The sequence below is a fragment of the Ischnura elegans genome, chromosome 1 (genome assembly GCF_921293095.1).
Source record: "Ischnura elegans chromosome 1, ioIscEleg1.1, whole genome shotgun sequence".
NCBI lineage: Eukaryota > Metazoa > Arthropoda > Insecta > Odonata > Coenagrionidae > Ischnura > Ischnura elegans.
This window is the reverse complement of record NC_060246.1, coordinates 22947396-22973510: the sequence shown is the minus strand read 5'-3', so window position 1 is coordinate 22973510 and position 26115 is coordinate 22947396. Positions and strand designations below refer to the sequence as shown.

The 26115-nt window shown below is 35.2% G+C and overlaps 1 protein-coding gene across 15 annotated transcripts in view; it reads left to right on the top strand.

Annotated features, from left to right (window-relative positions):
- Positions 1–26115, top strand: part of LOC124156964 (broad-complex core protein-like) — a 111060-nt gene that overhangs the window by 12484 nt on the left and 72461 nt on the right. For 9 of the 15 annotated variants that reach the window (XM_046531412.1, XM_046531418.1, XM_046531471.1 and 6 more), the window contains exon 4: positions 9668–9730. In XM_046531412.1, the coding sequence (XP_046387368.1) occupies positions 9668–9730 (63 nt within the window). The other 6 variants (XM_046531502.1, XR_006864500.1, XM_046531420.1 and 3 more) reach the window with 6 other exon arrangements.

Genomic DNA, 26115 nt, shown 5'->3' with positions numbered 1-26115 from the left:
TTGTTCGTTATTCATAATGAATTGATGCATCATAACGTTTGATTGGGTGAAGTTATATTCTATCAAATAGCATTGTTGCTTTTTAACCATGTTTAAACCAAAGGCATATTTCCAATCTCAACACCTGCACCCAGAATCGGCGTTCCTAGGAATTTAAATATGTACCCCGGTACGCAACGTGTTAAGGTTCATATTTAGAGTAAAAATATGTTAGTCAATTGTTGTGATTGTTTCTGCATTGTGATGATGATGAATTCTGCTCCATTCTTCTGGGTATTTACCAAGTTGATGTTGCTGGCGACAATAATTTCTGAAGATGCCTGTTAGAACGTAGGTAAAACTGTTGTTACTAGCAACATTGTCAAGGTGAAGACTTGGAAGAAAGGAGAAGAATTCATATTTTTATCAAACTTCTGAAAAGCATTTTCAGTTGTGATAAAAGACTTATGTATTTATTTTTATGCATCTATCTCTGCAATTCTCAATCATTAATTTTTCTTTATTTCATCTGGCTTCAATCGTTTTGTCTTTGTCTTAGTTTGCCAGAGTCATGTGATATTCTTAATTACTACTATCCATATTGCCCTGTACAAGTGCCATATTGCCCTGTGCAAGTCTACTGAGACATAGTGCTTAATTTTCTGATAAATTCGGTTCTCATGTATTGATTATCATGAAAATATTTTAAAATTATAGTAATAAAGTGTTCTCACCATCACAGTGCCAGTAGTAAATGTCTTCAAATGATGTTCTTTCATTTCATTGCAACGAAACCTAGTAGTACTCAATGCTATGTATTGACAAATTGTAGTTTGAAGACTGGAAGTTTATGAAACGTTATCATTGTTGATTTTTTTGAGTACAGAGTAAAACTAGGTTATCATTGACTGTCAACAGGGAAATTTATGCTATGGGATAATAGATGGTGTGTTTTGTTTCCTTCTCACAAATCCTTTCAAGCTGGGGAAGGCATACGTGGAAGCTGAATTTACAAGTTTCTGGTAGTATTTTTCATTTCAATCAAACTTGAGTTATAGGTGTGAGTATTACAATGACTGGTTTTGGACCCCCTTGTATGTAGTGTGAGCTGGAGATGATTAATGTTGAAAGTTGTTTCTGAAGGAAATTATTTGGGTTTGTAAATTATTTTTATCTTTTCTTTTTGTATGCATTGTCCTCTGATGAAATTGTTGGAAACTGGTCATACAAGTAAATGTTAAATGGTTGAAGATTCATGGATATTTTTTGCATTAATATATGTTATTTGATAAGTGCTATGATTATTTGATGCAGCCTAGCAGGTGTATCTTCTTTTTCATTTTGATGTTGAAATTATGGCAATGCTGGCTCAGGCAATGAATAGGATAGGCTATCAACATCTAGTTCTATCAATTTATTTTTCAATGTTGGTAAACTATTTTCTATTGGAAGTCGTCAAGTAGTATAAATAGTTATTTGCAATTTTTATCAAATTTGACTTAAAAGGATAATCTGGCTTCTTCATAGTTATCTTGGTCTGTGGCTAGTGTAAGAAGGAACTTGTGCATTATGCAGTTGTTATTGGCAGAAGAAAAATTTACAAAAATTTCATCTTATGAAGGACACGAAGAAGAGCTTAGGATTATAAGATTTAATTGGTGGACACTTATGGAAATATTCATTCTAATGAATCAGAATTTATTAAGGGTGAAGAGGATACGTAGTCATTGTGTGGCAAATGGATGTTCTCAGCTAATGGCAATGGGATGAATTGCCTAAAATATGGCTTTAAAAATGTGATAAATTTATGATTCTGATTGTTGTAGCATATTCAAGATTAAAATTTTTATTATGATTTGAAAAATTGGTTTATTATATCTGAAGAAATTATACCGCAGAACTTAAGGGTAGAGCTCACAGTGAGCGAACATGAACCATAAATGTAAAACCTCAATTAAATAATCCTTGTAAATATTGATGTGACTTGTGCTCCTTATATTTTGTGTACATTAAGCAAAGCCATGATATTCTGTTTTAAAGGCTACTTATTTGATTTTGTATCATAGATATTTTGGTGCGTTTAACCCTTAACTGCTGGCGTGGTTTTTTGAGACGTTAGTGCTGGTGTGGGGACATACCAGATTCCCAAATTATTTATTTAATTTATTAATAACTATTGATATTTTGTCAAAACCATCATAAATTTTTCAAAGTTTAAATTGTTTTCAACAGTTGTAGATTATTAGATTTTGATATTTTCAACATTTAAATTTTTTTTTCATATTTTTAGAAAAGAACCTTGCATTTTTTTGTGAAAACGTAAAATCATATTTAATTTTCTCTTCATTCATGTCTTGGGAACTCGTAATTCAATTATTATAACAAAATACAAAATAAAGTAATGTACACCGCTTCACTTCACGATGGTAATTGCTTCAATGCAAAAAAATGAGGTATCTATAACGCAACTAGTGGCACGGGGACATACGGAGTCCCCAGATCACTTTGCACAATGTTTACGCTTCACAAGGGTGAGATAGACTGACAAAAACCAGTTTGGTGGGAGGGGGGGGAGTAGACTTGAAGCTACTAAGTAGCTAAGCGATGTTGCCCATTCACCCTGGAAGTAAACAACAAATTTACCAGCTTGGGGATCACCCCGCGCCTGTAGTTAAGGGTTAAATTATTTTCAAGAGTGTTAAATTTTATGAAGGTATGCATTTCTACCCCTTTAGAATTGTGGCTTGTGAATATAAAGAATAATAGCTAAAATTGAATTGAAGGGTGTCAGTATTTAGCCAAAATTCCAAACTAACCTGTGAACTGATTACATTTTATTCCCTGTGCTACATCAGCTGTCTCTACTGATTGGTATTAGTTCTCAATTAATCTTGTTTGGTCATCGGCACTGTCAGGAATTCATTTAGGTGGTTGAAAGGAGAGCCATATCTTATGCAGTTGAGACAGTTAGTCCTCCTTTGGAGTGCTGTCCACAATTATCCAATTCCATTAACACACAGGCCTTTTTATTGTTGGTGCCATAATCATTTATAATAATGGATATTTCAATACCTAACTTAAATTTTTTGTGGAAACCAGGATTGTATTCGCTCAGTTTCACGTTTAACAATTTATTTGAGGAACCTGGCAAGTTTTTTGGCGTTCTCAATCACAGCCTCTTCTCTGGCAACATGCCTGATGTGGGTACAATATCTGATTCTTATTGCAAGTCATGATTAATGTAATCTAGGAAAAATGTTTCAGCCATTTTTATTACTTGATATGGGAAGATTTTGGTACATGAAGTTGTTTTTGTGCAGTTTATTTATAATAAAGTGAGATTTATTAAAATTACTCAATTGAAATAGTATTTGTAAGTGTTGCTGTTTGCACTTTGATCTGCAAGTCTTTAAGATGCAATTTTACTTGGCCCTCCATGCATAGTAGCTTTGATGGCATCCTGCAGAATTCTCAATGAATAATCGTGTTATAAATCTCCTGGCCTTTTTGTGTTATTTGCTGCTAATCATTTCAATGCCATTAATCAGTGCTGGATAATTATTTTTCTTTTTTTTTTGAAAGTGTGGCATTTGTGATAATAATTAGTTGTTTGTATAGTGAAGCTCCAGTGGAATGGCATCAAACCCAATAACATTAAATAAAAAAATCATCCCATATGTTAAGTTATCATCTTTTTACAACTCATGTAATACATTATTTTTATCGTGGGTAAAAGTCTCCTGTTGAAATGTTGTAGAAAAATTTCGAGACTGATAGGCGATTTGAAGTATGTCGATCTCTGTTTAAAAAAATGCATTTATTTCATAATTTTGAATTATTATGGAAAGCATAACATAATTATGCTACTGCAATATGGGATCTGAAATGGATGAAATAATATGGAAAGAAATCAGTTGAAGAAACCCGACCTGATGATTGAACCCATCTCAAATTGTTGGTTAGGCAGGTGTGGGAAAATGATCCAGGATTAGGAAAGATGAGGAACAGCAAAAAGCTACAAAGAATTTTTCTATTTATCAGATGTGCTGCACGACACCTTCGTCATGCACATGAGGATGGTCGACCCATTAAGGACAATTGGCGTGGAGTGTGAGCAAGAGTCGAGGGACATCCCCTTAGGGAGGAAAGTACAGAACAGACATATGAAAGCTGCTGAAGTGGGCATAGAAACTGCTTCGTTTACTGTATCAGAGAGCCTTCATGTGCCTGGGAAAATTCCGCCCACTAAGTCACAGCTGAATCCTCGTAAAAGATGTGTAGTGTGTTGGAAAAATAAACTGCGACGTGAAACATCTTGGCAATGTTCAGAATGCAAGATTGGACTTCATTTGAACCCTTGTTTTGCTGAGTATCATCAGAAGTTCTCAAAGAGATAAGGTATGTTTGTGTGAGAAGACAATCATTGGAGTTCCAGTGAAGCATGCAGAGTTATTTGTCTCTTATTATCATTACGTAACGACTCAGCCTAATTCATTTCCCCATGTCTTGATTGGACCTGAATTGTCATTGTGTGCTGCTTTCTGCTTTATCCTTGAAAACATGTCATTTACAATGGATGTGTAAAATGTTCCAGTCCCACCATTTTCATTGTGCATGTTTGAGTTTGGCATTCGAAAAATGAAGTGAGAAGACAGAACTTTGCTTTTGTGATTTTTATGCTATGCCATGAAGTAAACCCAAAGGCCTTACTTCGGAGAAACTGATGAGCTAATATGTTTCTATTCATCCATTGCCAAAATTTCACTAGTGATTGGTCATCAGAAAGAAATTTTCATTGAGGTAGTTCTTTTACTTGACCATGCTAATGAGAGTACCCAATTGCTGAATTATTTATGGTTAATTAGGATTAGGTATGGCTAAAGGTTCCTTTGAGTTATTTATGCTTTTCAAGCTTTCATTTTTTTTATTTATTCATGGGCTATATGAATTGCACTAGGTGTACCAGGTGTGATGTGGTGGAATAGTTTCAATTATAATAAATTCAGATTACTATCAGGGAAATCAGGAAATGATGGAGAATCGTGACTGGAAGTTCTAGAAATGTGTGGGAAATTAGATGATGGTCAGGGAAAAACTACAGCGGATCTGCGTAAAGACCTATATTGTGATTGAATGCTCATGAACAGCGTTAACATGTTGAACTCACTGGGTGTTGTTGCAAATGGTTGGTATGTTTGAGCAGTGATGTGGGCATGTTGTTACCATACTTCTTGGGTGACACAGGCTCTACCACCTACTTGGCTCTTCTACTTTTATTCCACTACCACTACTTGGCTTTCTACTGCTACCTGCCATTTCATGGTGTACCTTGCTGCTCTTTTCCATAAAATCTTAATTCACGACTTCTTAACTATGGACATGAAGTCAGGGAAATGTAGAAGATCCTGACAAGAAGTTTGTAAAATTTGAAATGGAAAGTTGGTATGAACCTGTTTATTCCCATCTGGGAAATTTTTGGCTATTATGCAGGCAAAATTTTAGTAACTTAAGTTCGCTGTCAGGAACTCCTAAGGTTACTAAATCAAGAGCTAACTAGAAAGTCATTACTAATGGCTTCATATGTTGACGATTTATTTAATGCTATTATGTTGATGATAGGTTTTGTTTGCCATTGGTATAAATTGTGGTATATTTTGTGCATGAGAATAATGCATGCATGCAATTATAATAGATGGTTGCATAGTAGGTTCTTGTCGTGGCCGCAAAGAAAAAACTGGATATGTAGTTGTAAAAAAATCCTTCTCATTAATGTGATGATGATTATGTTCATTAATTGAGAATGGGGTAATTCAGCCAGACAGGAAATTGCAATTTATTAGAAGAATTCAGTAGGTGGAAGGGAAAGATGAGTTTTGATGAATAAAATATCTGCCTCATGCAGTTATTCTTTTAGAGTTAAAAATTAAAAACATGTTTAAGTTACCATCTACTGTTCATGAGTTGGTGACATTTTTATAGTTGTGGTATAGTAACTTTTCAGGGAGCAACACTCTTTGAGGGGAGGAATCACCCAAAAGAGGAACATGTGAGTTGGTTTGAAGAGGTTACCTTCTTGGAAGGAGTGATAAATGTTATCAACCCATATTGGTTAGGGTTAAGGCCGTGGATTTTTTGCACCAAGTAGCTTGAGAATCAGGTTTTGGATTGAAAAATTGAAGAAATGAGTCTCTTCACTTTCTATCTAAATCGGAAATAAAAGAACAATTGAAGAACAAATCCTCTGTTGTGTTAATGAAGTCAGTCAAATAAATGATAATAAAATCTGAATGATTGTTTCTGTAAAAAATTACTAGACTTGAATTAAACTATGAACTCAGTTTTTTTTGGCATCTCAATGCCTCAGTTTCCTCAGTATATATATGTCTACTTTGGGGACTTGGTGGGAACTTGTGTTGAGTATACCCTTACTAAAGCTTATGTGGAAGTAAAGGTAATTTGAAGTAATAAACATCATAGTAAATAAGTTACATATGAATTTTCACTGGAAAATATCACATGAGAGTAAGAACTGTATCGTGAAGAGGTGGCAATTTTGTGTGTAGTCTTTTTCTGACTGGTGAGAATCATGTTTTTCTCTTCAGGCCTTCTGTAAACTTTGCAATAATGTATTATCTTATTTTTTGTAATTTTACCCCAAATAAACTCCTTAAAAAGAGGAAGCTTTGCGGCTGAATGACTCACTAGTGAATTTTCTCTTTCAATGGCTTCAATTTGGGAATAATTGAAAGATACAGATGGCACTGGGAGAAAACTTGCTGAGAAGTAGCTCATTCCTCAGACTGTTGTTTTGAGGAAAATATGGAGAGGATAGGTGTCAAGTTTGATGTGCCATTTGTTCAATTACTCAAGATAGCAACACATCCAAAATCTCTGGAGCTTCAAGTTTTCCCAGGAAAGTGTAGTGGTTTAGTTCAGTTTAGACCTTGAAATTGACGGGAAAGAAGATCCGTTAATTAGATAATGGAGAGAAAATTACTCTTTGGGAAACAAATTTTCAGTTATAATACTGAAATCAACAGTTGGATACCAGGACTATAATTATAATGTCAAGTGGCATACATGACTTAAAAAGTGCTCCTCCCGAAGCCAATTGTGCTATTTCAAGAAATCTTCCTTAGTATTTTATGCATATTTTGTCTAAGTTATTGAGTTAAAATTTTTAGCCCCATCTTTGGATATCATTACGTGATGGTGTAGTTCCTTGTTATCCTTAGGGAAAGGAGATACGTACCAAGAGTCTACAGGAAAACAACTCTGAAATTTTTCTTTCCTTGAGTAAAACTTATGTAGTGAGTAGCTGTGTATGTATTTTGAAAGTTATGCTCTTATCAAGGCAGTAGAATTTGTGTTCAGACATAGACCTGTGTCTCCTTTTTATGTATGTATTATAGTGTACACATGATATCAATGGGCAGGAGGAAGGCTATACCTTTTACAAGCCGTTGGATATCCATTGTTGAAATGGAGTTAAAAATTTACTCCGAAGACTTCTGTTGTGCCTTCAGCATCTGCAACAAGAGCTATTATATGTATTTCCCTTTCTTTGTTAGTATTAAAAAAAAATATTTTAAATAAATGCAGATTTTTGTTCAGCATTTATAAATTGGAAAAAAAATTGTTTTATTATGATCTGGAATACATTGTGCTCCTTTTAGGAATTACTTTGTACGAGAAACCAACTTTTAATGTTGCTTTATGTGGTGAAGTTGAAAACCGGTGTAAAACTTGTGAATGTTTGTTCAATCTTTCATTGCCATCACTAGCATTGTTGAAGTCAAGTTAATGATGATAAATATCTTTGAATATTAGTTAATATTAGGTATTTGAATATTGAATAAGTATCTGGTAAAAAATGAATGTGTAAAGTAGTTAGATTATAGGAAGAGACTGAGCTGTGTGCAATGCAGTGTCACCTATTAAGTGTGATGAATCAAAAAATTTTTGTCTCAATGAAATCATTTCTCATGAATGCGATTTGACTGTTATATTTACCTGGAACAGAAGCTGATGTTTAGACAGAGTATTTTGTACCACTGTGCTGTTGGCAGTGATGCTATAATGATATATTGCAAGAGAAGAATGCGCTGCAGGTAGGAATGACTGCATGTGTCTCTCTTCAGTGCCTTTATATGGTGGTAACCTAAATCAATATTAGCCTATGGTGGTAAACCTGATTAAGTTAAAAGTTGACTGCAATGAGATTTATTCATATTGAGTGTCAGCTTCTCAATTACATACTTGTGAGCTATCCATCTTATCTAGAATAATGACTAGCCAATGTTTTTGTGGCTGGAAAAGGTGCCAAAATCTGGGAAAATATTGATTCGTATCTGGTGCGCTTAAAGTGTCAGGAAGACCACTGGAATTAGGCCACTGATAAATTAATATTTTGGACCATACAGACTGATTGTGGATGCTGCATTACAGTTTTCAAGTTTGATTTTGATTTATTCAGATATTTATGGACGTAAAACCTTGTTGTAATGTGTGCATATTTTTCTGGAAACTTTCCAGGAACTTTTAAGCAGCGCTGTAATCTCATCCAAGATGTCTTACTGCTGTAGCAGAAAATTCATTTTTATAGTCATGTTAAGGGAAAACAACTCTTAAAATATACATACATTATATTAGTATTAAGCTTGCCCAATGTTTGAGGCCATTTTTATATGTATTATCTGTGAAATAGAATTACTTTAGAAATTCACCTTAGATATTTCATATTTTTTCCTAGATGTATGTACTTAATATTTGGGTGTGTTATCTTTCTGGTGCAAGGTGATGATGGGCTCATGCTTTGCTGCATATATGCATCCATGCTAAGAGAAGATTCCTATTAAACATATACAGTACAGTACATTACACAGTGCATGCACATCTGCGAAACGTCTATGTTATTAAGGTAAAAAATTGGTGGTGGCTCTATCGTAAGGCTGGAGTTCACATGAATTCCAAACCTTATCTATTGTCTATAATGCATTAATTTTATGATGAATATTATTCATGTTACATATCTCATTGTTTCAGAACTGTTGGCAATGATGTACATATTTTCATTAGGTATTATGTAGCTGTGAATAGATAGGTTTGCAGCTCCCTGAATACCAGGTCAAAATGTCTGTTTTCTAAGTTTCTTTGGTGAGGAGTGTTAAGGTGTGGGGTTTAGGGGAAGAGTATACCTAACCGAGATTGCCCAAACTGATTATATTATATAGTTGATGGTATTAGACTTGTCTCACTCGATGTTGTGGCTCTCACAATTCATTCGACTATCTTTCCTCGTTGGACATCAGTTTTTTTTTTGCAGGGCATTGTATGGTTTACTGTTTGTCTTGGATAAGTTACCAAACTATTTTCATCTATATGTCATTCAATATCAGTTCTTAGTTGTTAGAGGTTAGATAAATTATTACTCTGCATTTGGTTGGTAGATCACATTTCAGTGCTATATATGTATCATTGTCTTTAAGTGCTGTATTTGTATATTTTCTGGTAAACTGTGTATGTATTAGTTCTGAGGAAACTACGAAGTTCTTCATTCAATGAATGTTAAGCATATCCACCTAGTAAGACCTGATTCCACCAATGACATAGGTTTCTAGTTTAATTGGAGTACTCATGAGGTTTTTAAAAATTAATGTATTAATTTTTGTATTTCTTCACTTTGCAGGAGTATTCCCTGGTTCCTCTGGATTATCTCAAGATTCTTCTAGCTCTCAGGACATCAGCCAAGGTAGGACTGGCTTGTATTTTCATACATATTAAAAAAATATTTCAAATCAAAGTAAGCTTTGATAAAAAATATTTTAAATGAAAAATATTGCTTGACTATGATTTGAAATATTTTTTGATCATGAGTCTTAGGCAACTACTAGATGAAGAATGTGGTTTTTTTACTTAATCAAAAAAATACATGATATTCAATTTACTAAATTTAACACCTTGATGGAATGATCCTAATTTCTTTTGTTTGCAGCTGTATGTAATGTTGCTTATTCTCTACACATGATTGATTAACGGCAGCGATTTTTTGATGGATATTCTGAAAGATATGTTTCTGTTTGAAATAAAACCACAAATAATTCTGGTATTTGCCTTACAGCTAAAATCAGTAAGATATTTTTGAGTCTTGTTTTTGTTATTTTCCCTGTGTAGTTCATATTTCCCTGTAAAATGATGCTCTATTTATTGATGGATATATGAGTAAGCTTAAACTTGCTTTGTGCTTGTGAGTTCCCCATAAGTATTTTGCGACTTTGACATGAATTCTGACGCCAATTGATTGTAGTCTTGTGCCAGTGAATTAATGTGGATAATAACAGCATGCTGAAAGGCCAGAAAATCTGTTCGTTGATAAATTAACTTCATTTTTATAGTCATATTACTTTCTTCCGTCAAAAAGATTGTATGTGTATGTATTATTGGAAAGGCATTCTGTACAGTCATCCGTTACCAAGAATCGTTAACAGTAACAGAATTTTCAGTCTATACCACTCTTGAATTCTGCATTGAATTTGGAGTTATTGCAATAATCCCAGTATTTGGGAATCACCAAGTTTTTCCATTCCGTGTTTCAAAAGAATAGTAGTGTTATTTCGCATGCTTTTTCTGCTTGAGCTTTTGTGTAGAAATATACCCAGTCACAACTGTTAGCCCTGTGGCTGTAGTGCATGATGACATGTAAATGCATCTAATGGCGAGATGCTTATTAGCACTGAAAGGAAAGTATGCGGTTACTTATTGGTGTTGTTCTCCTTAAGGTGTGACATTTTTCCATGCAGATTGTTGCAATTAAAATTCATGAAATGAAACCAAAAGGAAATATAAGGACAAAATGCTACAAATTATGTCAGGCACAAGGATTTCCCTGTTTATCTGAAATATTATCCCATACTGTGACAATTGAAATAGATGAATTTCCTGAAAATTATTGACACTCTTTGGTATTCTTGCGAACATAATGTGGTAGCTGATTTTATTAGCTGAATGAAGCACTATTATTTTTATATTTTGTTTTACCATTATTCACTCTTTTCTTCTTAGAAATCATTGATCACTGCAATGTTATGAGTGAGAAGTTATGTGTGAAATACTTCTTGAGTCATTTTATTTCTTCTATGTAAAATGAAATCCGTTTGTGAAGTACTTTGAAGGTGCTTATAAGATGTGAAATTAATCATGACTTCAAATGTGATCATCTTTACCAATGATGGCGAAGTGTGCTTAATTTAAAAAAAATTGAAATATTTTGAATTATTTTTTTCCTTTCATGAGTGTTGATTTTCCTGTATCAGCTACTGTATACTGAAATCAACCAGCATAGTGGTATACTATTGATTTTAAGCCAACTTTCATAACAATTTTATTTTCTGAGAAGCCAGTTTGTTTAAATCACATTTAAATAATTGGAGTTGATTTTTTTACTTCATTTTAAGTAGTCTCAATGGTAATAAATATTTTTGAGCTTTGAAAATTACATCCTGAGAACTCTTCCTGCCTGTCAGTCAGAATGCTTACAGTATTAGCCTAAAAATCGATTGCATTCAGTGTGTTTTCATTGTGAGATAATATTTACTTATGATACTTAAAATGCTGTAAAGTAATGCTCAAAGTACTTTTATCATTACCTCGAATCAATGTCAATAAACTGTTTCTGTGTGTTGACTACCATATTATTAATTATAAATTCAGAATTTTACAAGTCCACCGTGAGACTTGTGTGAACCTACACTTCTTTGGTTGATGAAAAAAAGTCACAGTGCACTTATAAATATTCTTTCCACTGATCACTGAATCTGTTTGAGCAATTATTTAGGCTTCATTGAAGATTCATAAATCGAATTATTTTTCTATAGACCTCATCCTGGCATTATCATTGTTGGAGATTGTTTGGCTATTAGTAACAATTTATTGATGTTAGCAGCTGGTGCTGCCATTATACTTTGGATTATTTCCACTAAATGCTGAAATAGATTTTTATATTTGATATTTGTTAAGGAAGCTGAGTTTGCTCTTATGATCTGCTCTGATGATAAGTTGATGATAGCATTGTGATTTTGTAAGTAATGTGGAACATAGTGAGATGTTCTCTATTGCAAGAGTTTCATCTTCATCCACGTATTACTCTGCAAGCCATCTCATTAGGCTTGTGATGCCATGTGTTAGGTGACAAGCTATTTATCTGATGAAAAAAGGTGTTTTTTTAGTGATTGTCTGCGTGAGTTCAATTCAACTGAGCATGTAAGAAAGTCATTTATTATTTAGGGGTAAATAAATTCTTACACGTATCCAGCCATTAAAAGCAATATCTCTCTTATGTTATTGTTTCTTTTGGGCCTGGAAATCTGATGTGAGACTGAGATTATGGCCTCCATGTTGTTCTCAAAAGTATCTGTTCTTAATTGATCAGCAATCTAAGCCTTGCACTTAGACTCTGGGCCTGCAGCGGCTCTCGGTGTAACTCATGTAAAAGCTGTGTAATATGCTCTGTTCTCTCTGTTTTTTGATGAATGAAGCAAATTTTCTTAGTAGTCTATTTAATTTACAAATGAAATCTTTCTTCGTCTAATACCATTAGCTAGCTGCCTATTTGAGGTGCAGTCTGATGATTGCCAAGTTGCACCCCTCTGTTTTTCATCTGAGGACCTTCCCACAACACACTTGACAAATCCTAGCTTCCATAGGACACTACCACAAATATTTTTTTAATGTGTTCCCTGCAATATGATTGAAGTTGTTTTAACACGTTGCGTACCGGGGTAAGCTAATGTTTAGAATATAACTTTACCCAATCAAACGTTATGATGCATCAATTCATTATGAATACCGAACAACAACTGAAAACGTACTAACGAATACTTATTGTTCGCTTTAAAATTGTTTAGGTTGACGTGCCTAAATGACGAGAATCTTAGTCATCCGTTTGGAATGTTCGGGAAAAAAAATTAACTCCAAGACATTTCACTTCTTCTGATGCTATTATTCCATCTAAATATTATGCTCCATCTACAGCATTTATATGAGGATAGATAGATGTCCTTTGCAAGAAATATACTGCTGCTGTGCATTTACTGAGATTCAGTTCTAGTACCCTCTCATGGCTTCTTTAATGAACTTTGTTAAGGCTGATTAGAAGATTTTAAATTCAGTGTCTTCTAATTTTGCAATAGATTACAGCATCATCAGCAAACATATTTTTATGTGAATTTAGGAGCAGAGGTTATTTATTTGTTTAAGGAAATGATCTGAAGTTTGCTGAATGAGTGAAGTTTACTGAGGCTCTATTAATTGCTCATATGAATGAAAAATATCTGTTAATGTCAGGTTCTTGCTTCACTAGTAATCATTTGCTGCTAGTGTCTCTATTTCTGTTGACCATGATGAGGGTCTCTGCCGTTAGTTGCAGTCTGAATGTAAAAACTCAAATACATAAGGAATCACGCAATGATAACCTTTCATGGGTTGCCATTTTTCCAAGTAGGAATTGTTCAGCAAAAATGGATTCAAATTGTGTTATGGTTGCTATCTTCATATTTTATCATCCTGTATGAACTAGCATTTGCATATCTGAGCAAGAACTTTTCACCTATGTTAAAATCATGCTATTTTCACATGCTAGCATTCTTTTTTATATTTATATTTTGGTTAGCTGTTATGGCAGGTGATGAAGTGGTATATTGGGGTTATTAGAAGACTTGATTGAAATATAATCTCGAGGAGGTTGACTGGAGTTATCTCTTGCCACATAAGGTAGTGGGTTCCATTTCTAATCTTAGTCTTAGGAAAATTGCTGCCCCAAAGGGTGTGCTCTGTGACAGTGGAGCCAAGTTGTTAGAGAGTATCCCAAATGTTTTGCACGGTCTCTAGAGAAATTGGAACAAATAGAAGAATGTGGTTGTGCATTATGCTGAGAAACAGATATCTTTTGTATCAACCTAAATGTTCTGAGTGAAACACTAGTACTGGCTGCACTAGTGATTCAGAGATCTTTCAAACGGTAGGTATTTTAGTGCATGCTGACTTTCCATGGACAGAAATAATTTATATGATATAGAGAGAAAAAGTAAGCCTCTTTAGGTTCTTCTTCTGAATGATATACGCAACTTGAAATATGAGGTAATCTGGAAGTGACAATGGGCCATTATATATTTGCTGAATAAATTATGCAAAACATTTATTGAAAGTGGTCTATTGAATGGTATTTAGTGTAAGTGGTCAGCTGTTTACGTGCCAAATACTGGTGAGGAACTAGGTGCTTTGCTTCATCGTTAATGTGGCACTCTGCAACAATTTCAAACCGGCTGAAGTGTCCATAATATGAAATCCATTTCTAGATAATTTTTGGGTGACATCAGGGGTGGAGACATCACTTTAAACAAGCAATTACCTCCTTATGAGTATTGTCTTTAAATTTATTCATTTGACGAGAAAAAGAATTTGCCTGGTGTTAGGTTGTAAATTATTACAGATTTAGAAACGAAATCCATGCTGCTTGATTTTACATGTCTCTGAAGAGTATTCAAGGTGTATGGAGAACTTTTGCGAGACACTATGTATCTCGCTTATTCAGCCCTTTTTGTCATATTTGAGGAATATGATGGTTTTTCAACTCCAAAAATTGAGAATTCATTATGAGGTGAATGAGTTTGGTGGACTATAGGGTTACTAAAAATCACTGGGACAATAATAACAATAGGTTACTTTCTACGCTTCCAGAAGTGTCTGTCATCAAACCAAGAATGGAGTTGATATGCTAGGTTATGTCATCAGAATAACTTCTGTAAAATGTAGAGTGATCAAATAACCAGTAAAATCATTGAGCAAAGACTGCTATATTACCACCATGAATGCTTGTAGATAACTATTAGTGCCAATTCAACCAGAAAAATATCATGAACTGTTGGTATCCATTAAATGGAAGAAAACGAAAAAGGAATTTACGTTTGCAATAACAATTAACTAGAGTAAGCTCAGGCATTGCTTAGCACATTTCATGAGCTGGAGTAACTGACGATAGCACCTGAGTGGCTTTCACAAATACGTTCATTATAATGAGCTATTTATAGGGGCACCAAGGGGCATAGTAGCATAGTAGATAGTGTTTTGGGCTACTGTCTGTCCCTGCTCAAATCTTGGATGAAGCCGTTGGACACCCCTTACAGAAAAATTAACTGGCCTCCCTATCTAGAATTTGTGATATTTACATGCTCGTGGCTTAGCCTGAGGTGATGTCTATCCTCATACATTAGACCCCCACTTTAGGATGGCTTTGACTTAAAATAGATTTGGCATGCATTGGAACATTCACTTTTAATTCACAAATCAAATAAACACATAAATCATAAACATAAATGTCCTGGATAAATACAAAGAAAAATCAGGAGCGACGACGTGAATGACTGAACGCCATTGTTCACCATTACATGAATTTTGAATTCTAACACCTTCAAAGAGAATCGTTGCCCACCGTTATGTGACTTTCAATATTTTCTCACGTCGTCAGGGAGAATTGTCACAACGCAGGGAGCTGATTTTCGTGCGCTTTTTAAAATTGTGCCAATTACTACCACTGCGTCATCTATTATATGATTCTTAGCTGAAAGGTCTTCAATCCCCAATAGGCGATTCCTAATGCTCAGTATAGCCAAAACTCAGTCAACCATTGGCTGTGGCTTTCTTAGATGACTCAATGCATAATTTAAATGCAATGAAATCCTTTCCCATAATGAATCCTAATACATATTAAAACCATGCTTCACAAGGAGAGCATTTATACTAAAATGTTGGGATTGAGTGTTATCAGGATAATGTGTTAAGAAATTCAGTAGTCCGAGGTGTGTGTGTGTGTTTACCTAAGTGTGTGTTTCTATGATAAGTAATAGTTATTAACTATGAGCAATGTCGAAATCCAGGTCATTTAATTGAATTTATGTGGAATTACTAAATTATTGCTTTTTAATCACAATGACAAGTGTTGAATGTCAGGAATTCACAGAAAAATAGGTGAAATTTTTATGTAGGAAGTCAAAGGTGTTACACTATGTTGTTTCACTTTACGAGGTGTGTTATGAAATGTTACAATGTTATGAAATCCAAGTCATGCCTTTTAAATATAAATAATGGGCCTTACAAAGGATAATATGTACTTTTATTTCCTGTCGAGAAAAAGCACAGTTTCAAGCCTGAAGTTGTTTCTATTGAATATTTATATTAAGGTTTGTAAGTGATGGTTACTGACATTGTCTCCCAATGAGAACTGAAAGAACAGATATAATATGAAACTGTGTGCACCACACACATCAACTGTCAATGTCTGCTGTGAATGTGAGTGAGTTACTCCTGTTATTTGTTTGAATTTGATATGGGTGCCATCATGCTGTACAGTTTTGAAGGCTGGATCCTAAATATCTATGCTGCTGACCATGAGATAGTTGTCCTCGTGCTGACTCACCAATTCAGTGACAGGAAGAGGATGAGGATGCCTCCTTCCCATTCTCTGCTAACACTCTACCAATGTTCTTAGTATCGCAATCACCATGGTGGGAAAAGCACTACCAATTACTTCTAGATGTGAAGGGCAGTTGATATCGAGTGTTTGACTTAATTCTTCTGCGATTCCACAACATTTGATATTTTTCAAAATATTGTGGTCAGGGTTTTGATTTTGTGCAGCATCATCAGGTGGAGTTGCAATGCTTTATTTCATCTACACATGGAAGGTATTCATAGCATCAGGCTATTTGCCACATTATCATAACATTATCGATTGAAGGCTATACATAATTTCAGCATTCTGTAATTCAGAAGGAAGGGGAGAATGACAGTAACTATGCATCTATAGAATGTAGAAAAATACATATATGTATCTGAAGATTACCTGTTATGTGACATGGGCCACTCCATTGGGTTGACTTAGGGTTGACGTTTTGCACTTATTCAGATATTTTCATCACTGTGAAAGATATATGAGGGTTGCCCAGGAAGTAATGCACCGCGGTATTTTTACAACGGCGGTGCAGATGTGAGACGTTACGTATGCATTATCTGAAGTTTCATGGGTGAGTGTGCAAAATTTCTGGCTCGTCTGACTCATAGCATTGGTGCAGGACCATTTCAAAATGGCATCTGTGAGTGATGTGCATTACAGGCAGGATGCCATCATTGAATTTTGCACTGCAGAGAAAGAAACTGTAAGGAATATTAAAAAATGCTTGTGCAAAGTCTATGGAGCATCTGATGTCTACAGGAGTACAGTTAGTTGCTGGGCTGGGAGGTTGAAGACGTCAGAAGGCCGTGCTCCCATGATTTGCAGTGGTTGGGGACAGGGACTAACGTTGGTGCCAACTGGGCAAACAGGGCCCTTGTTTCACACAGTGGTAGGGCCTAAGAACAGAGGAGATTACATGAAAAAAATAGGGCCTGCTGTTGAAAAATCATTCTTTCGTGTGTGTAATTCTCATAATGTGCAGTAAATAAATTTCGATGAAAAAAAACATGGTGCATAAATTTTTGGGCAGCCCTTGTAAATTCCTTACTTGAACTTGTTGTTTAAAATAATCTTCCTAGTCTATTCATTCAGTGTGGGAATTCTACTGCAATTGCGAATAGTAAATAGGTTGGAATGTTATTAAGAGTTATCTATAAATTTCAAGTATCAGCTATTTACGTAACCTTTTGATTATGATTAATTTCAATCTGAGGAATAATATATGATGATATGCTAACGGTGAGAACTTGACTTTTGTCTACATGCGTTAATGCCCACAAAACTTTAACAAAGGCTACTCTAAATGATTTTAGTTAAATGTGTGTGTATTTTTTTTATGCTGTAAGCATGATCTTATTATTGAAGAATGAGAGTTATGATTACATTGATAGATATGAACTAAGAAAACGTAAGTGGACTTTCTGACTCTTTTTTTATCATTTTCTGTCATGGTGGCCGTTAGTTCCCTCATTGTCAGGCTGCGAGTGCTGTCATCATGGCCTTCACCTGTTTATGTTTACTCTATCTTGTTGCAGCAGGATGTGAATTAAAATGATGTGCAAATGTTAGATAGCTGTAATGCAACTCTCAAATGCATTTGTCTTTATTACTTCCCAGAAAGTTCTAACCCATTTGAGCCAATATCTAATTTATAGTATCCTCATGACTTCTCTATAGTAAACCTGCAAATTTTCATAAGAATTGGATGAAAAGTATGGCTGAGACAAATTATTTCCCTCTGTAGGTACTAGTGCCTCTGGAGACTGCATTCATTGAAAAACTTCAGTTTCACCCAAACTTCAAATGGTTGTGAAAAAAAACTAGTAAAGTAGCCAAGAAATATTTTACACTCTTTCATTCCTATATGGAAGGATGAAATTTGCCAAGTTTAATCAAAATCCGAGTCTTTGGGTGTCATGCCTGGATGAACTGACATGGAATGACACAGCATCATTTGCACAGTCAGCATGCATAAAAGGTGAAATTTTTGCATAAAATGCTGCTCGTGAAAATCATTGCGGCAATGATTCTGTAGGAAATAGACCTACCAGTGGCAAAAATATCCGTATAAAATGTTTTTATGCATGTTGATGAAATATCCATATACTGCAGACTCCCGATTATCCGGCTGCGGTATATCCGGTTCCAGATTATCCGTGCATGATTATCGCTCTCTCTCTCTCTCTCTCTCAGTATTTTCCACGATCTTTATTATAAAATATAAAATCGGACGCAAAATCACCGGAATTACTGTATATTAATTCTAGGATACACCGGGCTCAATATTTCCATTAGAAACCCCTTCGTAAAACGGAAGCGATCGCGCGCTAGCTGCATTCACGGGAGCTTCGTGTACCCGTTTTCCAAGCCTCGCAGAGCGCGATTGCGCTCCGTGATCACGGATACAAGTCCCGCAGCAGTTGCAACCCGGGAAAATTGCGTGAGACGCGACTACGTGGCGTGGTGCCTAAAAGTGGTTTCTGACGTCGCGCAGTGGTTTTGAATCGTCCGTGTAAACCACTTTTCTGTATCCGTGATCATGCAGCAGTGGATGCGTGGTTTTCGGAACCAGTTCTTATACGGAGCCGTAATAAGATTGGTAAAACCTTTTATCGCCGCTATAAAGATCGCGGACTGGCGAAGAAAGCTTTCAATGAGTCCGGGAAGCACTTTAAAATAACAGAATAACTGCTTAAAGAATAATACGTTTGTTTGTTATACATAAATTATGAACATTACGAGACTTTTTTAGTGAAAATTATCCGTTATCCGTGTTTTCGGATTATGCGTGCCGTCTTTCCCCATCATTATCCCGGATAATCGGGAGTGTGCTGTAGTATGTGCACGTAATTGCATAAACTTTACTATGGTATCGGACAAAATTCCACCGATACAGAGTTATGCTCTTAGACCCCTTGACTTCCCTATGGTCAAAATGTTAATCATATTATGGGTATTGATAATACATAGTCTAGGCTATAGCAAATTATTAAGAATTCCCTTAGGTATTTTTTCCTCTTTTATAACACGATTTAGGCCATTTTTGTAACAGTTGTTTTTGCCTATTTTACTATTTGTTTACTATTAATGTTAATCTATTTTAGGAATTTCTTGGACTTGCTAGGAGATGGGCAAAAATGAAATTATGTTTATTGTGCTTGGCTCGACAAGTTTTGTTCAGCTATACAGTGAACATGTCTATGGGCATCTAAGCTTCATTTGTGGCTTAAATTCACATATAAGCTGTTCGTCCCAAATCCTGGCTAGTGGACTTATGCCATTGTGAAATTCATGGCTTCAGCTTATCTCCATTGACAGTGTATGTTTCCAAAAATGTTTCTTCGGAAGAACCCAGTCGATTCTCAGGTCAATCGATAGTTAATCAACAAATAGGGATTCACTTCTTATTTGCTGGCATACTATTATTTCCTCTTCCTAGACTTTTCCAATCATCCATTGACTGTATACTGTTGAATTTGGCTGATGACTAGATATTTTTTCTGCCTCCTCTTTATGGTGAGGCCTGCCAGTATAGATGTTGTAGGCTAATGCTTGATGAGAACATTTTGCAGCTATGGTCATTGATTGCTTTTTCATTGTCCTTTTTAGCCTCTTACTCTTTACTTCCTTAACTGCAGCCTTATCAATTGAAATTCTCTTTAGATGAAATAGCAGTCGACAATGATATATTGTATTCCTTCGCTATTTTTCTCTTGAAATTTTAGGACCATTGCCCAGGTTGTTTAGAATGTTAATTTCCACTTTGGTGTATGTATCTTCTTTATAATTTAAATGCTTACCTTACTTACAGTCAGAAACAAAGACATTTTCCTATCTACCGCAGTGGTCATGACCCATCTGCAACCAGCAACTCCTACATGGAGAAAATTGTGATTACTTGAAACCTTAACATTTCTACATGTGTCCGCCAAACTACTATATGCCATCCTACTCCATAATTATACTTTGTGTCATAGATTGAATATGCATTTCATGGTCATGTTATTTGGCCTAACATCTAGTGTAGTGGCATATGCTTATTCATTTCTCATCATCATCACTGGTCAACAATCCTAGGATTGGTTTGACGCAGCTCTCCACTCAATTCTCCTATCAGCTAATCTTTTCACACCTACGTATTTCTTCTACTAGAGATAAAATGCAGGCTTTAAAAGGTGACATTATTCTTCTCGTATTATTAGATATTAGAATTTTAAAGTTTTTAAAAAAATGAAAGTTTAACTTCGTAACCTCTAAAGCCTTGGAAAAGTCCACCTGCGTGAAATTCTAATGATTACACTAATTTCATATTTTTTGTGAGTCAGCTGAGATTTGTGCATAGATATTTATAACTAGATGGTAGGGGTGAATGTGCTCTTACGCCTAAAGTTATTGGGGATATTTTCAGTTTGAATTTGAAATGGTACATAACTCAGGAGTTAATTAGCATGATGGAAAAGAGAGATGATATCAACAAATGCAATACGTTAGGTGTATGCATCAAGTGTTCAGGCTTCACTTGGTGGACCACATATCTATGGTACAAAATAACTCACTTTGTAATGTTCCACAAAACTTCATTATTCCAGCCCTGGATTTCAACTAGTACTTAGATAGTCATTATCAAGGTGATCAATTGGTTAACAGTGAGCCCCTTATATACACAGTGAGGGTGTTAGAGGAGGGAAGCCAGAGGAAGGAGAAGGAGTCAACAGGCGAGGAGTGTGTGACTCGTCTGAAATGATCTCCCTCACCCCCTGTCGCTTCATGCATAGGCTTAATTTTCGTATAACTGTCAGCATTCTATTTGCATCATCATTCTGTTTTCTTCTATTCCATGGTTTGTTGGTTGTATAGAATTATTAATTTACCTTGTGTGGACTTGTTTTAGAATCAAAGCACAAATAAAAATGAGCTGAATGACTGAGTCTGTTAAGCTTTTTGCTTAACAGACTCAGTCATTCAGCTCATTTTTATTTGCTTAACAGACTAAAACAAGTCATTCAGCTCATTTTTATTTGTGCTTTGATTCTTGAGTCAGGTGCCTTGTTGTTTTATCATAAATGTATGTGAATCATGAAAGGATATTAGGTCGAAAAACAAGTTAGATGTGCCAAATCTCTATTATATTGTTATTATAAATAAATTGAAGAATATTATGAGTTAGATGGCTGCAGGAATATTAGGAGTTACTCTATTGTGAAGAATTTTTTAATAACTCAAATTGTAAGTTAGGGAATGAAATTTTGGTTTAAGCTTCTTCTTATTAATTCTTTTTGTCACTTTAATATTATCTTGGAGTGCTATAAGTTTACATTACACCTGCAAAACATATTACTGTGCATAGGTAAAAACTGGACAGATACTGACGATTTTGTTAAATTAAGGAGATGTACCAGCCACACAATAGAGTACATTTGTAGCTGCAAGTCTGCAATGGAGGACTTGTCTGTTATTATCTGCTTAGTGGTCTTCATCAGGAGAGAGATGAAAGAAAATTGAGGAAATGTCTGGTATAGGTATGGTTAATAAAGTGCCTGGAAGGAGCAGTGGGTTAAAGAGTACTTGATTACAATTACAGGCCTAGAGTTGAAGAATCAATTTCACTCGTCATTGCGTTTAATAATTATTTATGAGTTACTAAGTGCAGTTATTACGCAAGCATTAGTTAGAAAATATTGGTATGTCTTGTAAAGAATATTGCTACCCTTAATTGAAAATGTTTAGTGGATATTACCCATTTGATTGATTCTAATTTTAATAAAACGAAGGTACCTATTTGCTTTCACTTGAAATGATGATTAGTTTTGAACAGGTACTGTGAGGTATCTTTGAATGCTCTCCATGATCATGAGCAATTCGCCAATTTTTCATTGATCATCTTTTTATAATCCATATTTTAAACTCAAAATATTACACTTCCATGACCCATTTGTAGGTGAAATAATATGATTTAATTTTCGACTCTGACACTTTTTATTGGGAAGCAGCTAATTAAGACGCAATCTTTGAGGATTTGGCTGTATTTTGCATATTATTTCACATATTTTGGTCCTATATCAATGATTGAAAAACATGATGCCCTATCTCGCATGTCAAGTACATTTCTGTCAGAATACATGGCTTAATTGTTGTACAATGTCTTTTATATTTTTGAAGTTCCATTTTTTTCTGAGTAAGAAAGTTGTTGGGCAATAAATTTTTAATTATGATTCATGTTAACGCTTGAGTTGGTGTGAATGCTTATAAATGATTCCTGTTTTGCTTTTTGTATAATTAAATATTTCTCGATTTTCTGGTATTCAGTTTGGAATGCATAATATATACTAAATATTTACCCAATCCTTAAACCATTTTAGGCAACTAATCGTTTACATTTTTGGAAAAAAGGAGTATATCCTGGCTAGAGAAATTTTCGGAAAATGAGATCCATCAAACTATTTCCAAAGTTTTATCAGGTATATTTTAGTGGTATATTTTCATGAAGGCACTTCTGTATTTGTACATTTCTTGTGCAACAAGAGACTCGGGTTGCCCCTTAATGAGCGGTATACATGATAGTGATAGCCATCAGCTTAAGTATTAGCGTATTGTTTCCGAGACCACTTCTCAGAAGAAGTCACCTGTGTTGCTGTAGAGGAGGAGCGGTGCTGTGATAATGCTTTAAATAATCATGGAATCTGATGTCACTGACTTATTTGAGTACTAAATCAACTTGAGCAGAAATTCGGAGTCAAGATGGAGGGTGACTATAGGTATTCTGCTCCTTCTTATCTCTTGATTTTTGATTATTTGGTAACCTGATGGGCTGATAAACAGTAGTCTGTCATTGTAATTTGTCTCACTGGTTTCTTTCCAGTGAAACCTCCTCCTCCTCCTCCTGCTGACTTATCAGTGTATTGCGGGTACTGTGGAAAAGTGATGAGAAGATCTAGCCTGAAAAGGCATATCATTGATCGTCATTCACCAAGTCAGTGGACTCCATGCAAGTTTTGTGGCAAAGTTTATAGGACTGGAAACAGTTTGCAAACACATATATCTGTTGTGCATAGACGTCTCAGGAATGAAGCTGCCAAGGAAAGCTCTATTTAAAAACTTATGGAAAAAATCAACTGTAATCTATAAATTTTATTTCATTTGTCATAAGGCATAAGGGATTTAGCATATGTTTAATATTTGAGGTCACTCTTTTCATGAATGAGTTAAATGGGAATTGAGGTGTAATCTTTGACTGCATAAAGAGCTTATAATGAGGAGTTGTCCATTATTGTATAGTCATGGACTATGCTTGGTGAACTGGTTTTTTTCTAATTCTGTTGCAGCGTATTTGAGTGAAAATCTTCATCAAAGGCCATGCTCTTATTGCGGGAAGATGGTGCGGAAGTCGAATATGAGCAGACATGTTATAGATCGTCACTTTGGCAGTGTACCAGAAAAGTGCTTGTTGTGTGGCCGGACATTTCGTAACAAACATAGTCTTGGAAGTCACATGTATCTTTGTCATAGACCCAAATGACTGTTCCGTACAGTTGTTCAAGTGTATACAGTGAGTTTATTTAGCATCTTGTGGCAATTACTTTGAGGTATCTTCTCAAGAAGATCCAAGAATGTTGTTATGCTCACACTCTGCAAGGAAATTGGCACCTTATTATTTGTGTAAAGAATTAGACAAAATGAATGACATTTTTGTGCTCATGTCAGCTTTAAAATGATAGTTTGAAAAGATAATAAAAATTATGTCTACTTATCCCATTTTGTTGACAGAAAAAAGCCAATTGAAGCATAAGTGGAGGTTTAACAGATTGAAAGATGTAAAAATTATTTTAAGAATGCTGTTTCTTCAATTTGATTCAAATAGGTCACAATGAAACTGTTGAGGTTTAGATACTCTCAAATCCAGGTTTTATTTTTCATGTGAATGTCATTTTAAGGCTGATGTTATATTTTAGGCAATGCATGCTTTGAGAAACTTAATTGGCATGCACAGATGTACTAGGATCATATTGAAGCAGTGAAAAAATGAAAGTAAACCTGATGGTAGGTTTTGTTTTTTCAGGATTGTATGGCCTAAGTTCTGGTTTTATCCATTCGAAAATTCACCATTTTCCTGAAAATTTAAAATCCACTTCAACATATGGCAGTGGTGCCACTCCCTGTACATCTTCTGCTGCCGCTGCTTTAGTTTCTCCTGAACGGGATCACTTTAGGATTACTAAGGGACAGTTAGTTGAAAAAATACGGTGCCCTCATTGCCCGTCATGGTTCAGTAATAATGGAAATTTAAGAACTCATTTGGCTGATCAGCATTTCTCAAAGCCAGAGAATTGGCTATGTTTCTTATGTGATGTGAACTATAAGAATAGAAGTAGTTTGCGCACTCACTTGTGGCGTGCTCATCAGCGAAGGCTCTGTGATAATGTGAAAAATGAACAAACTCCTAAAGTTTCATGAACTCTTGGATATCATCATCATCATCAACTCATCGTCATCAGCCATCCTGAGATTGGTTTGATACAATTCTCCACTCAACTTTCATATCTGCCTCTGCTAATCCTTTCTGATTTGAATGTTAATTATTTATAACATCCTTGGCCAATATTAAAAGAAATGTAAATAATTTATCCATATATTTTTTGTTAAAGTTTCATTATTTGTGTGTGAATTGAATGGACCTATTGTAATTTTGGCTGCTAATGCTGCTATTGTAATTTGGTTTTGGTGATTATAGGCAGTGAATTTTTGAAACTGGTGTTTTTATTCAGTTTTCAGTGAAAATTTCAATGAGTTTTTGTAACTTTGAACGCAATCAACTTCATCAGTATTAGTGAGAACAGTAATCTTGTCTCATCAATATCGTTATCAGGCCCGTGTGAAGTATTTTTGACAGAAGTATTTATTTATTAGCCTACGCTTAGTTTTCATGAAATATGGATTTAAGGGCTTAGGCAAGAGATTTTTGATGGTGGAAAATGTTAAGATGTAAGTGAAATTAGGCAGTCAAATGGCAGTCTCTGAATAGGGTAGTTTCCTTCATCAAAGAAAACAAAAGGCATTGATGGCGATTCGTTACCCACCATTAGTGTATTCATAATACACAAATTATTTGGTTTTTGAAATACCGGTTTAGACGAATGGCAAGGGTCAAATTTTAACCTCATTTGAAAAAGGCCAGATTGGCGCCCATGCGATTCCACTCCACGTGACGTCACAGGGACCTAGTTTCTACACGAGAGGATAGGAGTTATGCATCGTCAGAGGCTACCAATGCATGCATGAGGCACAGAGCTCAGGGAAACATGTCTTAATAATCACCTATTAAAACTGGCTAAGGTCGGAAAGTTTTCTTCGCTTGATAAGGTATTAATAAACCTTTTTTAAGCCATGCGCTACCAGACAGGAAGGTACTCAGCTACCTGTTAGCATCCTGCGTCCTATCAGCGCTCAGAGCCTCGATCAAGGTCACCTACCAGGCGGGAGGGGGAACCAGAAATACGTCACACGGAGAGATTTCCTTACCCGTCGCGTTTTCGCGCGCTTGAAATTTTTCACTTTTCATTTGATCGCGAAAAATAGATATCGTCATTTAAAAATCTAAAAGCGTGAAATACGTACTCCAGGAGTAATAATCTTTC